The following is a 14,865-nucleotide window of genomic DNA, read 5'->3' as shown; positions in this document are numbered from 1 at the left end:
CAGAAACAGGCTTTGGGCTTTACCCATTTATGATGCTGTGAATTGTAAGCTATTATTTTGAATCTTTAGTTTTACTAAAATATTTTCTGTGTAAAGAGATGGTTTCACTTTTCATATATTATGCGGGCAGATAAAAGTCCTCGCATCCCTGTGGATGGTTTCAGGACCTGCCTGCTCTTCAAGATCACTCTCCCTTTTGTTTTGTCATAATACCTACTCAGTAACATGAAGAATTTGATATTTAAACTTCTAAATCTCCATTTGAAAAAAAACTAAACAAAACAAAAATCTTAGTGCTGTCCACATTACTCTTTCATCTTGCCTGATTCCCAAAAAAAAAATTGGACTCAGATTAAACAAAGCTGTAACTAAATGACTATGGCAGAACTGCCTGTGACCACAGTATATGGTCAATGGTCACTTAGCACCACCTGGTCACTTAAACCTGACCTCCGAGAGTGGCAGCACAGGAAAATTTATGATTGTAGAAGTCTTGCCATTTGATTTTTCTCCAGTATTGAAGGAGGGCTTTAACTACCCCCCTTTAGGTGTATGTTACATTCCATACACACAGAAAAATTTAGTTAAGATTATCAGTAATATTTTATCAAAGATGGTATTTTAAGAGGTAGAAAGGCTAACTGGTAGAAATCGGCATTGGTTATTGGCTTATCTTTTAAATTGTGCCTGTCACACAACCCACACTTGGATGTAAAAAGAGGTGCTGTTCTAGCAGCAATGAATGCATTAGTTCTTCGGTGATCCCATGAAAGAGGTAAGTATCCATTTAATACCATGTGCTGGCTGGATGTGCAGAGGCTGAGGGCTTGACGAAGGTCACACAGCAGGGCACTGGAACTTCCAAGCAAGATACCTGAAATCCCCATGTACCGTTCCAGGCTTTAAAAGCTGCAGCCCTTGCTTTCTCTCTTGGTGATCTTCAGTGCTTTAAACAGGGGATTCATCCCCCTTAAACCCTCCCGTAATTGTCCCTTATAGCCTGACAAAGCAAGGTGCTTCTACATCCTCCTTTTCCCAGATGCTCATCTATTTATCTGTTCAAGAAAGCCAATGAGGAATCCAAATGGCCGGGCTGCTTAATATCCCCGTGGCCCACCCATTTCTCTTTCAGCACCTAATTCCTTCATATGCCTCTTTCTCCCAAAGACCATTCCCTCTTGCACTTCCCTAATCCCTTCCCAATAGGGTACGTTTTTTTTTTCTCTTGCTCTCTCTCTCACTCTCTCTTTTCTGTATCTCTCGGAAATCAGACAGGAGTTCAGAGCACTTTCACTACCTTTTATGAGGTAGATTGTGATGTCATAGATGGGGGCAGGGCTAGTCCACTTTCTACCCACCTCCCGACCTGTGCTGAGGGAGCTCCGATCGGGAGTGGAAGCGGTGATTCCTCCATGGTGAGTAACTTTGCTTTCTAATTGAATCTGTCTCATTGTAAACATGGATTTCGAAAGCAGGGGAATGGGGGTTTCAAACAAGTAAAGGTGTGACCATTTAAGCCCTCTTTACTTATTTTTAACCAACTTTGGGCAAAGGATCTGCTTACTTATTCTTTATATGAGTCAAGAATTCCACAGCACAGATACACTCTTCAAGTGTGATCTAAACTTGAGAACTAATATGGTATTTTCATTCCTTTATTTCTCGATCTTTCTTCCAATTGGGACTGAAAATCGCTGCATTTGTCAAAGGAATCCATTCCATAATTCTGTGGTGAGCTTCTCTAAGGAAGACTAGTTAGGGGAATGTATTCCTCATTTGAAAGATTTCAGGTTCACAGAATATCCTTTACTGACATTTACCCCAGAAGTCAGTCTGCTCTTTAAAAGTTGTGAGGTAAACTGTAAATAAACTGATACCTAAGAATCATCAACAAACTTGGTTTTAATGTCAATAAGTGAAAACTTTCTAATGCAAAGACTAAGGTGTTGTTTTTTTTTTAAAGTCATAGCTCTTGCAAGTTGGTGCAGCCATTTCAAAGTGTCACAACCAAATTTGTCACCCCTTGCTGGGTGCATGTCATAACACTGATGCTGTTTTATAGGATTTCTTGATAGTGAAGAGCTGTGAAAAGCTGATGTTGTTTCATATGGCTTTCTATTATTCCTGATTAATCATCCTATATGCCTTAGTATTTAGAAGGAGAAGACCAACTGGAGTGAGCACTTCTCTCCACTTGTTCTCTCTTGGGTACCTACTAAAACTGTCAAGATGTCAGCTTTTATATGACAGGACAAAGGAAGTTCATGGAGGTGGTTACATCTTTGATGGATGTCTCATCAGAGTGGGTGTTTTTTAAAGAGTTTGACCATCAGATTGTAAGGCCCTGTTAACTTTTCATGGGGTGGGATAAAAACATCCTGGTGTAGATCAATGGGTATTATGAAATCCATTAATAGGGCATCATTTATTTATTTAAACTACACATAGCTAGTTAACTGGCTATGTATGGATATTGATGTTGGAGCATTGGAGGCAAATTGAAAGGAGCCGTCCTTCCTCCTCAGGAGCTTGTCTGTCACGTGTAGATCTCTCTCCTCCCCCACCCCACCCCCACCAGGTTATGCACTTGTATAGCTCAAAAGCACTAGAGTTGATAGCTCAGTACCTGGGGTGGAGTAGCAAGGCAACTTCTGGAGTTATTTTCCCACCTCAGCTTTCAAACTCAAAGAAGTGACTGTAATGGTAGAGATTTCAGAAACAATAAGGAAAAATAACTGGCCAAAAGGAAGGTTCAGGTGAAAATATTGCAGTGTGGTCCCAATGCCAGTCTTACATGTGGGGTGATCTCTCTCGAGTCTCTGGACTACCTAACAAGAACAGTGCTAGACCCCAGAAACTTGGGTAGAAGCAAACCTTTGGTGCCAGAAAAACCTGATGTCTAATCATAGCTCAAGTTTTTAATGTCTTTTATCAACCCCTCATACAGCTGCCAGGTAAGAAATGCTCATATTTTACAAACTCTGGGAGTACAACCATCTTTAAACTTCGTGAGTTCAGAATGGTTGTGTTGTGCACCTGTGCAAATTCAGAGAGTCTATCGTGGAATGTGTTGTGCATGTACTTGTTTATCTCCATGAGCATGTTTCATTTACAGTGGTGTTCAGTGTTTTTTCTTTAAACCATTTTTGTATGAAATTTAAAAATGCCTTCATATATTGTGCTCTAAGTGAAATGGTGAAGTGTAACAGAACTTCCATTTAATTTGGGGTCTAAATACTGGTGTTCAAGTCCTATTTCTATCAGTAACTAATTAGGTAACTCAAATTACTTAGATCTCTGGGGCCTCAGTTTTCTCATTTGTAAAATGATGATAGTTGATCTAAAGGATATATCCTAGACTAATCTTGGTATAAAATTCTATGGTTTTATAATAATTTTTCAAGAAATGGTTTAGAATAGTTAGTGAGACATAGTTTTTGTATGGAGCAGACAGTTATTAAAACCAGAAAGATTAGCCGTCTAAACTAGGTTTTAAAATGTACCCTATATCTGACATAGTGCTATTTGGTTAATGATATAAGTGGGTCATCTTCTTTTAAATGGCCAATATTAAGCTCAAGATAGTTAGCTATGTGTTGATTTGGAAGACTGATTTGTTTTTTCACTCCATAATTTTATGTTAATTTTGATGACTTGATATAGAAAGATCTATGTACTAGGTAATAAGTGGAGCTAGGTAGGTCTCATTGGTACTCTAAAATTCAAAATTACTTAAGCAGTATTCCAGGAATTTCTTTGTGGTGTTAGGGAGAGGTGATGAATAGAGAATTGGTGGGAGTGCAGCCATGTGCTGTGGGGGGATAAAAGACATATATAAGGCCAGGCCTCTACTCTTGAGGAGTGTACACCCTTTTCAGAAATCTAGACACATGAAAGTGTCAACTTCCAGGTGAAGACAGTGTCAAAGAACCAATATCCCTGGAGTCTAGGTTGGCTGGACTGCACTGGGAAGGCTCTGTGAGAAGCTGAGGGCTTCTGCCAACTTTGGACAGAGTGATTTACATTTATGTTGCTGTACATAAGGAGGGCAGGGAAGCATTTCAGGTCAGCAAGACCACAGAATTGTAAATGTGGCAAGGATACCCTGTGTTTTCATGTGCCCTGGATCAAAATCAAAACTCTGCTTAGAGTCCGGCCCTGTACTTTTCCTGAGCCTCTTTCCCCTTAAAAATATGCTGACTTAACAATATATGATATACTTGTTTAAAAGAATTCAGACAGCTGTGAGTGAATAAGTTGCAATGATCATTTATTAAGATATAATCAGGAAGCCATGTTCTCAGTTCTGCCAAAGGTCACAGGATCACTCACAGTCCCAACTGTGGAGGAGAAAAACATGAAAGGAAGGAATTAGGGAGAGAAGGAAACTCTAGCTCTGAGATACTCTGTTTTCCAAGGAAAGTGGAAAGAGATTCTCATTTTGGATAATTAAACAGATTATCTTTGATAGGTTTAGAAATGTAGGATGGTAATGGAACCCCTCACAAGCTAATGAGTCCATGTAACCTGATGATTTTCTGAAGCAAACAAGTTTCTCTGTGCACTGAGCAGGAATCATGTCGGACTCTGCTTTCAAATAGCCAATGCTGAGAAGGTTTAAACACTAAGTAAAACAGCACATGATTCTACAAGTCTCTTTCTCCAATGCACGTGGAATGAGGTTATTGCTTTGGGCATGATTTACCCACACTGACAAAGAAGCACACTTATATTTGAAAGCCTCTATGTTGCTGTAGATTCATAGATGATTTACAGTGTATACTTGGCATAACTTAGCACGAATTTTTATATTTCTTGCCATCCAAGTCCCTTCCAAGTTACTACTTTGGCCTTTCTAACAGATGAGCATTCCATGAGTAGAACTCCTTATTCCCTATTCCAGATTCGGAGGACTTGGTTTATAACACCCCATGAAATGCATCTTAATTTCCTATTATGACATAAAAATTAATTCCTACAATATACTGTCTCAGGAAATCACTTTCAAAACTTGTCTATATGGAATGGTGCAGTATTAGGATCAAAAACCATTTTACAAAGCATGGAATGCTCTTTTAGAACTAAAAAAGTTCTTTAAATTCAAGTAGGACTTACATAAAATTTTGTGGAACAGTATAGATTATTAGAGGAAGTTAGAGATACTAGATTCTATTTGTCTTGAGAGAATAATGGCAAAGATGACAACCATTCCCCACCTCTCCCAAGATCTAAGTAATAATGTACCTGGAGGCAATTTTTTAAATAGAGGATCAGTTAGATTTATACTTCAACAAATATTTATTGACTAAATAACATGTGATATTCACTGTCCTATGGAGAATATGGAATTAGCCTGGAAGACAGACACAGACACATAATAATTGGGACAGATTATAATAATAACTTTAACAGATATATACAAAGTGATATGGGGACATTCCTGTAGAGGAAAGAGAAAACTTCATAAATGGAGTATTTTGGGGGCCTTCATAGATAAGAGGATTGAGTTTTCCAGATAGAGGAGAGAAAAAGTGGCCCAGGAGCGAAGCAGAATGCTCATAATATTGAGTTATACATGTATCTTGTGCTGACTGGACTTGAAAATGCCAGAGATGGGTGGAGAGATGGAGAATAGTGAAAAGGTGAGTTAGAAAGGTACGTGGGAGATGGATATCAGGGAAATTTTTCTGACCCGTTCTGATTTTAATGGGTGTTTCTCAAAATGGTCAGAAGATCATCTGCATACCAGACCCAGCAAGAGGTGGGAAGAGACTGTCAGGATACAGAATCATGGCCATGCTACAAGCCTCCTGAAGCAGGATTCCACCCCTAACACATACCAGGAGATTCATTTTCACGCCAGAGTTTCAGTGTCTCTGCAAGGCAACAAGCCTCCTCATAATGTCTCTATGTTCTTGGAAGAAGTTTTGGAAAAACAGAATTAAAATATTTAGAATAAAAGATTTTGGAAAACAGGATTTAAAGTAATATAAGAATGATCTTTAAAAAACTGGTAAAAAATTGTGGTTAGGTATGACAAAGAACTTTCTAAGAATGATAGTTATTATTTAATGCTGTTCAGTGTCCCTAAAGGAAAGGCATGAGACTATAAACATTTCAGGCACCAGTGTCAAGGAGTTAATGAAGTTCAGAGCTAAGCTGTTCTGCAGCTCCCAAGTCGTGTCAAGATAAGGAATAAAGGCAGCGTTCCAGAGCAATATTTGTTTCTGGGTGGTATTCTTTGTTAGTGCTACTTGGCTACTTTTATAAATTTTAATTAGGTGAACTACTTTGGAAAAGAACTAAATGTATATGTTAGTATTTCCACTGTGACTAGAAAAATCAAACCCTCATGCCAATGCAGGGCCTAACCTATAGGATAGGTTCAGTGTTGAAAAATATTAGTCACATAGCTGTGTGTTTGAATCAGCAGTCACTTAGGAGTGCTATTTTCTCATAGACAATAGTTGTTATCCTATAACCATCAGTCTGTGTAGAAACATATAAAGTGTTTAAAGATGTAAGAGGAAGGCAAAGGGGGTGATTTGACATTTGACTACAACATGAGAATAAAATGTGGTCTGGAAGATGGTGGCCCTCAGATCACAGCAAGGAGGCTCAGTTCTGGACTTAATCCCTAATTGCTTTGCACACAGCTCTGCTGCAGATTGTCAGAATCTTCTGTGTTTTTTTAAAAATGTCTTTGTTAGAAGTCAAGAAATGGTGGGGATCCTTGATTTTTCTCCGTATTCACATTTGTGCAGATAATTGCAGTAACTACTTTGGCAGAGATGGTGCCACGTTCTAGAAGCAGTTGAATGGTGGGATGCCAGTGCCTGCCATTAACAGAGCAAATTAATTTTGGCATGTTGAGCCAAAGATACTACTTTCTTATTCTTACATACATCTTACCAATGACATGTAGCTCCATTGTCACCTTTATTTCACTGACCCAGGCAAATGTAACCTTGAGGAGGGGGTTCCTAAAAGATGTTTCACCAGTGAAATTTTTGACTTTAAGACCTAACCTATTCCTATTTGACCTGAATAAAAGCCAAGGACAGAACAGTCGCAACCACATGGTTTTGATGTCAGAGATCTGAAAAAATAAGTTAGAGAACACTGTGTTCTCTCAACACAGTTGAGATGTTAAAATTATCAACAAAGTATTGCTGTTAGATGTGAATTTGGAACCCAACTCTTACAGCTGGGTAATATTGGGCAGCATTCTTAACCTCTGTGCTTTCCTTGTTGATTTATAAACTGTTATAGTGATACCACTTAGAGGACAATAGCACAATTGCATTTAGTAAATTACAATTATTATTTTATTAGCTAAAATACATTGAAGACTCAGAATATTCAAGGCATTGTGTTAAGCATTATTAAGTTAGTGTGCAATCTGTTTTAACAATCATTTTGTGGAGGACACACCATCATCTCCATTAAAAATGTTTGTAAAACGAGGTCCAGATTATTTTGGTAATTTACTGGAGGTCACAAACTTATTGGTTGATATACCACAGTGCTTCCAGGAAGCCTCCCTGGATATTCTCCCACAGCATGATGTGTTTTCTCTGTCATTCGTTATGTAACACTGCAACGGAAGAACTTCTTTAATTATTTATCTTTCAATTAGTCTGTTAGCTCCGTAGGGATAGGGAATTTGTCTGAATGTTCTTAATTTTATTTGTGGTTCTTTGAACAGTGAGAACATAATGCTTGTTTAACAGGTTAGCTTCTTTGCCATCCCTTTTTCCATTGTATAAGTGGTCTGAAAAATCCCTATAAATGACTCACTCATTCATTCATTATTTTATTCATTCATTTCTACATGAAAGCACCTGACTTCTAAGTATTAGATTTCAAAGTACATTGTTTACCTAAGATTTGTGGTCAAAAATCAAGTGAATGTTTTGGTACAGTAAGTAGACATTTTTTTTTAAGATTATGGTGTGGAAACAGAATTTATTCTGAAAGAGCTAGATTAATCAAATTAACAATGTATTTTATTGTTAATTTTTAAATTTTTTTATCCATGTTTATTTTATTTCTCATCTCCACTTTGAAAAGTTGCTCCTTTAACTTTCCCTGGTCATTATTTATCTTGCTCATTACTCAGAAGGTATCTCTAATCTGAAGACTTATATCTAATGTTCTGGGGAATTCTTAATCATTATCTCTTTAAACATTGTTTATCTACCCTTCTCAGTATTTTCTCCTTTCTGAATTTACAGCACATGTATGTTAGAATTTCTGAATCTTTAACAGTGCCTAACTCATTTTTCATATTTTCCAGTTCTTTATCTTTGTACTAAGTTCTTCCAGTTAATTATTCGCTCCTCAACTGTTTCCAGTCTTTTATTTTTTTTACCTAAGAATTTCATTTATTACCAGTTTGTTCTCTGTGTCTGAGTCATTTGTTTTGTTTGTTCATTTTTTTGGTTTGTTTTTTAGATTCCACATGTAAGTGAATCATATGGTATTTATCTTTTTCTGTCTAACATTTCATTTGGCATAATACCCTCTTGGTCTGTCCATGTTGCAAATGGCAAGATTTCCTTTTTTTTTTTTTTTTTTTTTTTGGCTGAGTAATACTCCATTATATATATGTATGACATCTTCTTTATCCATTCATCTGCCAAAGTACACTTAGGTTGTATACATATCCTATTATAAATAATGTGGTGATAAACATAGGGCTACATATATCTTTTCAAATCAGGGATCTTGTTTTCTTTGTATAAATTCCCAGAAGTGGAATTACTGGATCATATGGTTTGTCTATTTTTAGTTTTCTGAGAAACCTCCATATTGCTTTCCACAGTGGCTACAACAATTTAAAATCCTACCAGCAGTGTATGAGTGTTCTCTTTTTTCCAAATCTTCACCAGTACTTGTTATTTCTTGTCTTATTGATAGTAGCCACTCTGCCTGGCGTGAGGTGGTATCTCATTTTCATTTCCCTGATGATCAATGATGTTGAGTATCTTTTCACATGTCTGTTGGACATCTGTCTTTGGAAAAATACCTATTCAGGTTCTCTTCCATTTTTCAATCAGATTTTTGTTGTTGAGTTGAATGAGTTGTTTATATATTTTGGATATTAACCCTTCATTGGACATATCATTTGCAAATATTTTCTCCCATTCTATAGGTTGTCTTTTCATTTTGTTGATGGTTTCCTTTGCTGTGTGGAAGCTTTTCAGTGTGATGCAGTCCCACTTGTTTGTTTTTGTTTCCCTTCCTTTCTTTTAGGTGTTTTATGGTTTCAGGTCTTATATTTAGCTCTTTAATCCATTTTGAGTTTGTTTTTTTATATAGTATAAGACAGTGATCTAGTTTCCTTCTTTTGCATGTAGCTGTCTAGTTTTCCCAGCACCCATTTATTGAAGAGGCTGTGTTCTCCCTATTGATATTCTTGCCTCCTCTGTCATATAGTAATTGATCACATAGGTGTGAGTTTATTTCTGGGCTCTCTATTCTATTCCATTGATATATCTGCCCTGATGCTAGTAGCATATTCTTTTGATTACTGTAGCTTTGGTGTATATTTTGAAGTCAGGGAGCATGATACATGCCCCCAGCTAAAAAGGAATTTGAAGGTAAAGGCCATAGTAACATGGTTGGTTTCATTAGCCCTCCCACATGAAGATTATGATATATTAAAATGTTAATTATATATAAATGTGAAATAGTACTTTTAAATTAAGTATCCAAAATTACTAGTGCCCGATAATAGTATTAATGATTTGTGCAAAGCCTTTGACATGTTTTCATTAGATTTAGATTCAACACATACGATAAAAAATACAAATAGACTTATTTTTCTCTCACATAGAATATATCTATATGTAGTTCAGGGCTAGTATAGTGAGCCCATCAGAGACCTAGACTTCTTCTGACTTTCTATTCTGCTCTACTTAGTATGGGGCTTCCATTGTTAAGTTCATCTTTGGTCCAAGATGACTGCTAGTGCTCCATCTTTTCATTTTCCATATATGAAGAAAAAGAGTGAGGGGGCAAAAGGGTGTGCTTCCTGGCTGTGTCAGCATACTTTAAGGAGATTTCCCGGGAATATCTGTCCTCCGACTTTAACAGTTTGTTTACACCCTATGAGGAATCTGAAGAAGGGAGAGAGGTAGGCATGTAATGGCAGTTCTTGCCCTTTATACCCTCCATTATGGGGAACACAAATTGAATTCTGACTTCTACTAGTTGTGTGACCTTGGGCAAGTTGTCTGACCTCACTGAGCCACATTTTTCTCAGTGGGAAAGTAATTAATATCTACTACATTGCATTGTTATTAGAATTAGATATGTCATTCTGTGCCACACACTTAGAACAGTACCCAGAATATGTACTAAATAAATGGGTAATTTATTTTATTTTTCATTATTTTATCTCTTACAAATGATAACAGTCTTTATGATGATGCAGCTGCCCCGTGTTCTCTTTCATTATGGCTGCCCCAGGTAAGCCACTGGACACGCAGCATGAACAACCAGCCGAGGTCTCCTCCCATGTAAAGATTGCACTCTTTTGTCACTGGGAGTCCTGACGGAATCACTTACCGAGCAGCGATCGTTGAAAAGTACAGAAGGGAATGGCCTCAACAGAGAAGTGATCAAATGATTCTCATGTGTTAATATTTAGCAGAATCACTTGGGCAGCAAATAAACATGGAGATTCTTGGACTTTACCTACACAGTTCTGAAACTCGTGTTTGAGATCAGGAATCTGTATTCTAAGTGTTCCTGATGCAGATGGATCAAACTTTGAAAAATACTGGTCTAGAACGTGGAGGCAGGAGAGCCCTGTGGGCTATGGAAAAAACTTCCCAGGACTTGAAGTCAATTTCATCCTTTTCCTAGGAAACCTCTTGCCTTGTTCCATGAGGCTGTTGAGTCTAGCCTGATGTGGAGGATAATCCTAAATTTGTAGGGGCGTTGTTATGGTTGTCCATTGTAGGATTTAGCGATATCTCTGGTGTGTCTGAAAATGCTGGAGCGTTCTCCCTTCCCCAGTAATGACAATTAAATGTCTGCAGCCATTGCTAAATGTATCCTGGGATGTGGGGGACAAAATTGCCCCTGATGAGAACCATAGGTCTGGTTGAAATCTTGACCTTTCACCTAGGACATGCATGCTATTTGAAATGAAGTCTGTTATTTTTTCCCTCTGAAGGGTGGAAGATGACAAATACAAATGTTCCAGATTCATTAGCCAAGTGCCCATCCCCAGCCTGTCCTCAGGGTGTGGATGTGTACCTTCCTAGAAGCAAGGATCCTAAGAACCCATTGTAATCATCCTCCAGCTATAACCTTCATACACCTTTTTAAAAAAAAAAAAATATATATATATATATATATATATATATATTTAAGTATAGTTGTTATAATATTGTATTAGTTTCAGATGTATAACAGTGATTCATCATCTGTATACATTGTACAAGGCTCACCATGATAAGTGTAGTTACTATCACCAAAGTTATTAAAATATTTGTAACTATATTCCCTATGTTACACTTTTTGTCCCCAGCTTATTTTGTAATTGGAAGTTCGTACCTCATTACCCCTCTCACCTGTTTTACCCATCCCCGCCATCCACCTATGCTCTGCCAACCACCAGTTTGTTTTCTGTATTTGTGAGTCTGTTTCTGGGTGTTTGTTTTGTTTTTTAAAGGCCTCCATCCACCTCCCTTCTTGGTTATCCCAAATCTTCCTGTCTTAGAAATGCAGGCATTTCTATTCTCAAAGGAAACTAAGGGCTTTGCTGTGAATGTTGTCTGAAAGAAAGTTTTAAACAAGGAAAAATGACTTCAATTTCTCGCTTTTTACAAACAAGGGTATTTAGGTTAGAAAAGTTCAATTTTTTAAATTATTTTTTTAAACAAACCGCTTTCACATACTATTACATATTACTTTAGCTATTCTGTATATTTTTTAATCCTTATTGCTGAGAAAAGTAAGTACATTTAAAAAAATTAAAAAGTAAAGTATTAATATTATTTTGTAAGGAAAAGACATAAGTGACCAGTGGTCATCTTGAGATTCATATTCCTTATGTGGGTATTTTTGAGATATTTGAGTAACTCCACAATGCTGAAATGAGTACTGGGCAAGCCCTTGAAGTCAAGTTGTAGGTAGATATTGAATATGTCTCATAGTTTAGCATTAATTTTTTTAAAGAGAAGTTTGGAGAGCTGTAACAGATGATGGCTCCAGATATGAGATCACTCGTTCAAAGAAGGAGCTGTAGTGTATTTGAAAAGAATTTGCCTTGGCATTTTTTAGAGTATCAGGTAAAGAAATAATGAGGTAACCTTTACATCTAATAATAAATAGGGAGGTGATTTAAACTTTGTCAAAGGCTAGATTCACAGCAACTCCAAGATAGGGGTTGTGCCTTGAGGGAACTTTCATCTTAATAGTAAGTGTGATTTTTAGTAGGGGCAAGATACTATATCAGACTCTCTCCAGCCCTTTAATGTTTATCTTTGCTCACTGGTTAAAAGTGGTGTTTTTCTTGAAAGTTCAAGAATACTTTTTCTTTTTTCCAAAGAAGTTTTCCAATTTCATAGATTTGATGCTTTCTTTCAAAAGAACCACTAATATTTTTCTATGATTTTTAGTGATGATGTTTGGCATTTCCAGTCTTTTGAGTTTACTTTGTCCTTTAATCTGGTTTTGAAGGTTTCTTGTACAGTTCAGCCTCTTTTGCAAGGGAACAGACAATATGTTGTCTATCCATAAATGTTCTTTGTTGGACCAAAGAAATGACATTTCCAGTTTTAGACTGAAAGGAACCACCCTCTGGCGCTTTTGCTTCATTTTCCCTAAAGTTCTGTCATTCCAGGAGAAACAGGCTAAAAGTTCCAAACCAGGCCAAGCCCTGGCAGGCACCTGTACAGGGAAGTATCCTGGCTTCTCAGACAAACCACCTTAAATGCCCTTTATTTCTCATTTTATTCTAAAGCAGTTGGAATTGCAGTATATTCCTAAATAAGCAATACCTAGGAACAGATATCATGCATTTGAATTACTGGTAATTGTCTTATTAGCTAGCAAGTTACTTCTCCATAAGCCTTAGGTCCCTCATCTATTGAATAATGAGGATAAAGTGATGCAATACTTTGTGTGTGTGTGTGTGTGGATTAGATGATATATAGGAAAGATCTAATTGGCTGAGATGCTCAATATGTATTGAATCTGGAAAATAACCAAAGGACATTAACCCAATAGCAAGATGTACTAATTGACTTTTATCAGTACATTGGTCCTACAAGTCAGTTTAAGAGGCAGCCTGCACTGTGAGAATCCATCAATCAACTGACTAAATGCTAGAGATACATAGGCTCAATCCCAATGTGATTTACATAGAGAACTAGCCTTTGTGCAGAACATCCCAGTAAAGAGCCAGGATGTGCTTGTTCGTAAATAGTCTGAAGTCTAACTGTGGAGACAAGACTTTCACATACACACGAAGGTTTTGAAGACAAAGCAATAAAGCATTAACTATTTGATTCTAGCAAATGGAATTGAGTTGGAATTGAGCAAGGACAACTCCAAGGATTAGCTGGCTGCTTATATTGTGAGAATGCTTTACCTTCATCTCTTTGGGGCTGCATTCCACAGCCAATATTTTAGGGATCCTCAATAGCAGATTCCCATGTTATATTTCTTTTGAGAATCATATTTCCTGACTTTTTCCATAAATAGGAAAAATCAGTTATTACTAGACTACCTCACCCATACTTCATCCCTAGTCATGCCCACTGTCAAGAGGCAGAAGAAAGCCTACCTTCTTTAAGAAATACCTTGTTCTTGTCTTGCTCTGGCTTATCATGTTCTCATGCAACCTTGGTCATCTGTTGGAATACCCTTTCCTGGGTAGAGTTCCTCAGGCCTGAGTTACCTAGGTGGTCCAATAAATTGTGATGAAGACTTTTAAAAGGGCTCCACAAAGGTAACCAGAAGTTATGTAATAGTCTTTCATAGTGACATACTTAGGTAAAAGTTTTAAAATGTTTGAAATTTACTTTCTCATTTGGACCTCAATAACTGGTAAAAGTATATTTATATTAATTGATATTTTACAGTTGAAGAAATAGAAGATCAGAGAGGTTACCAGAGTACCAAACTTTCACAGCCAAGACTAGAGCCAGTTTTTCTAATGGGCAGTCTTATGCTTGCACAATGTAAGGACTTTGCTCCCCTTGACTAGTAGCTGAAGAAGAAATACAAGAAATAGTATGTGTCAGGTGGTGTAGATAACGATAACAACTAATATAGATAGTTTCCTTAAAAACTCTATCAGCCAATCTGATACAGTCCACTTTATGGTAGAGTAAAAAGCTATGTTGTAGAAATTTGGAATAAATTTTTTTCCTAATTTTGGATAAATAGCAGTGGAATATGTGGTGGCTAGAGAGAAGGAGATTTAGAAGTTGTGTTTAATCAAGTTTTCTTTGAACATGTAGATGACTTTTTTAGTTGCTGACAAGAAAATAAGCGAGTAGAGGATGATGTCCATGCTACTTATCTAGTTTGTATCTCTTGTGAATCATGATTGCAAGATTAGAAGTTGGTATGACTCTTTCCTTTGTGCCTTAAGAATATTCACCTCCTTATGCTACACTTGTGAGCAGTTAAAACACACCATAGCTCATGCTTAGCTCCAGATAAATCACCACTAACCAGGAACAGGCAGTGCAGAGCAGAACCCTTTGGTGGATTTCTCTGGTCAAGGATGCCTGCACATCTTTTGTCATGTGAATTGCAGCCCAGTTCTACCAGATACATAATTTTGGGAACCCAAGTTTACAAAAAAGTTAACGTTTCTCTGTTTGTTTCCTCATA

General features: G+C 37.1%; 1 protein-coding gene across 5 annotated transcripts in view; it reads left to right on the top strand.

Moving 5' to 3' along the window:
• The window catches only part of CTNNA2 (catenin alpha 2), a 1,127,693-nt gene that overhangs the window by 1,094,912 nt on the left and 17,916 nt on the right, over window positions 1-14,865 (top strand). For 4 of the 5 annotated variants that reach the window (XM_036931099.2, XM_036931097.2, XM_057497051.1 and 1 more), the window contains one exon: window positions 1,272-1,415. The exons of the other annotated variant lie outside the window; for it this stretch is intronic. In XM_036931099.2, the coding sequence (XP_036786994.2) occupies window positions 1,272-1,415 (144 nt within the window). The remainder of the gene's footprint in view (window positions 1-1,271; window positions 1,416-14,865) is intronic. 5 annotated transcript variants of the gene reach the window in all.

The sequence above is a fragment of the Manis pentadactyla genome, chromosome 2 (genome assembly GCF_030020395.1).
Source record: "Manis pentadactyla isolate mManPen7 chromosome 2, mManPen7.hap1, whole genome shotgun sequence".
In the NCBI taxonomy this organism is placed as follows: Eukaryota; Metazoa; Chordata; class Mammalia; order Pholidota; family Manidae; genus Manis; species Manis pentadactyla.
The sequence above is the reverse complement of the archived record's forward strand: the minus strand, read 5'-3'. Positions and strand labels throughout refer to the sequence as shown.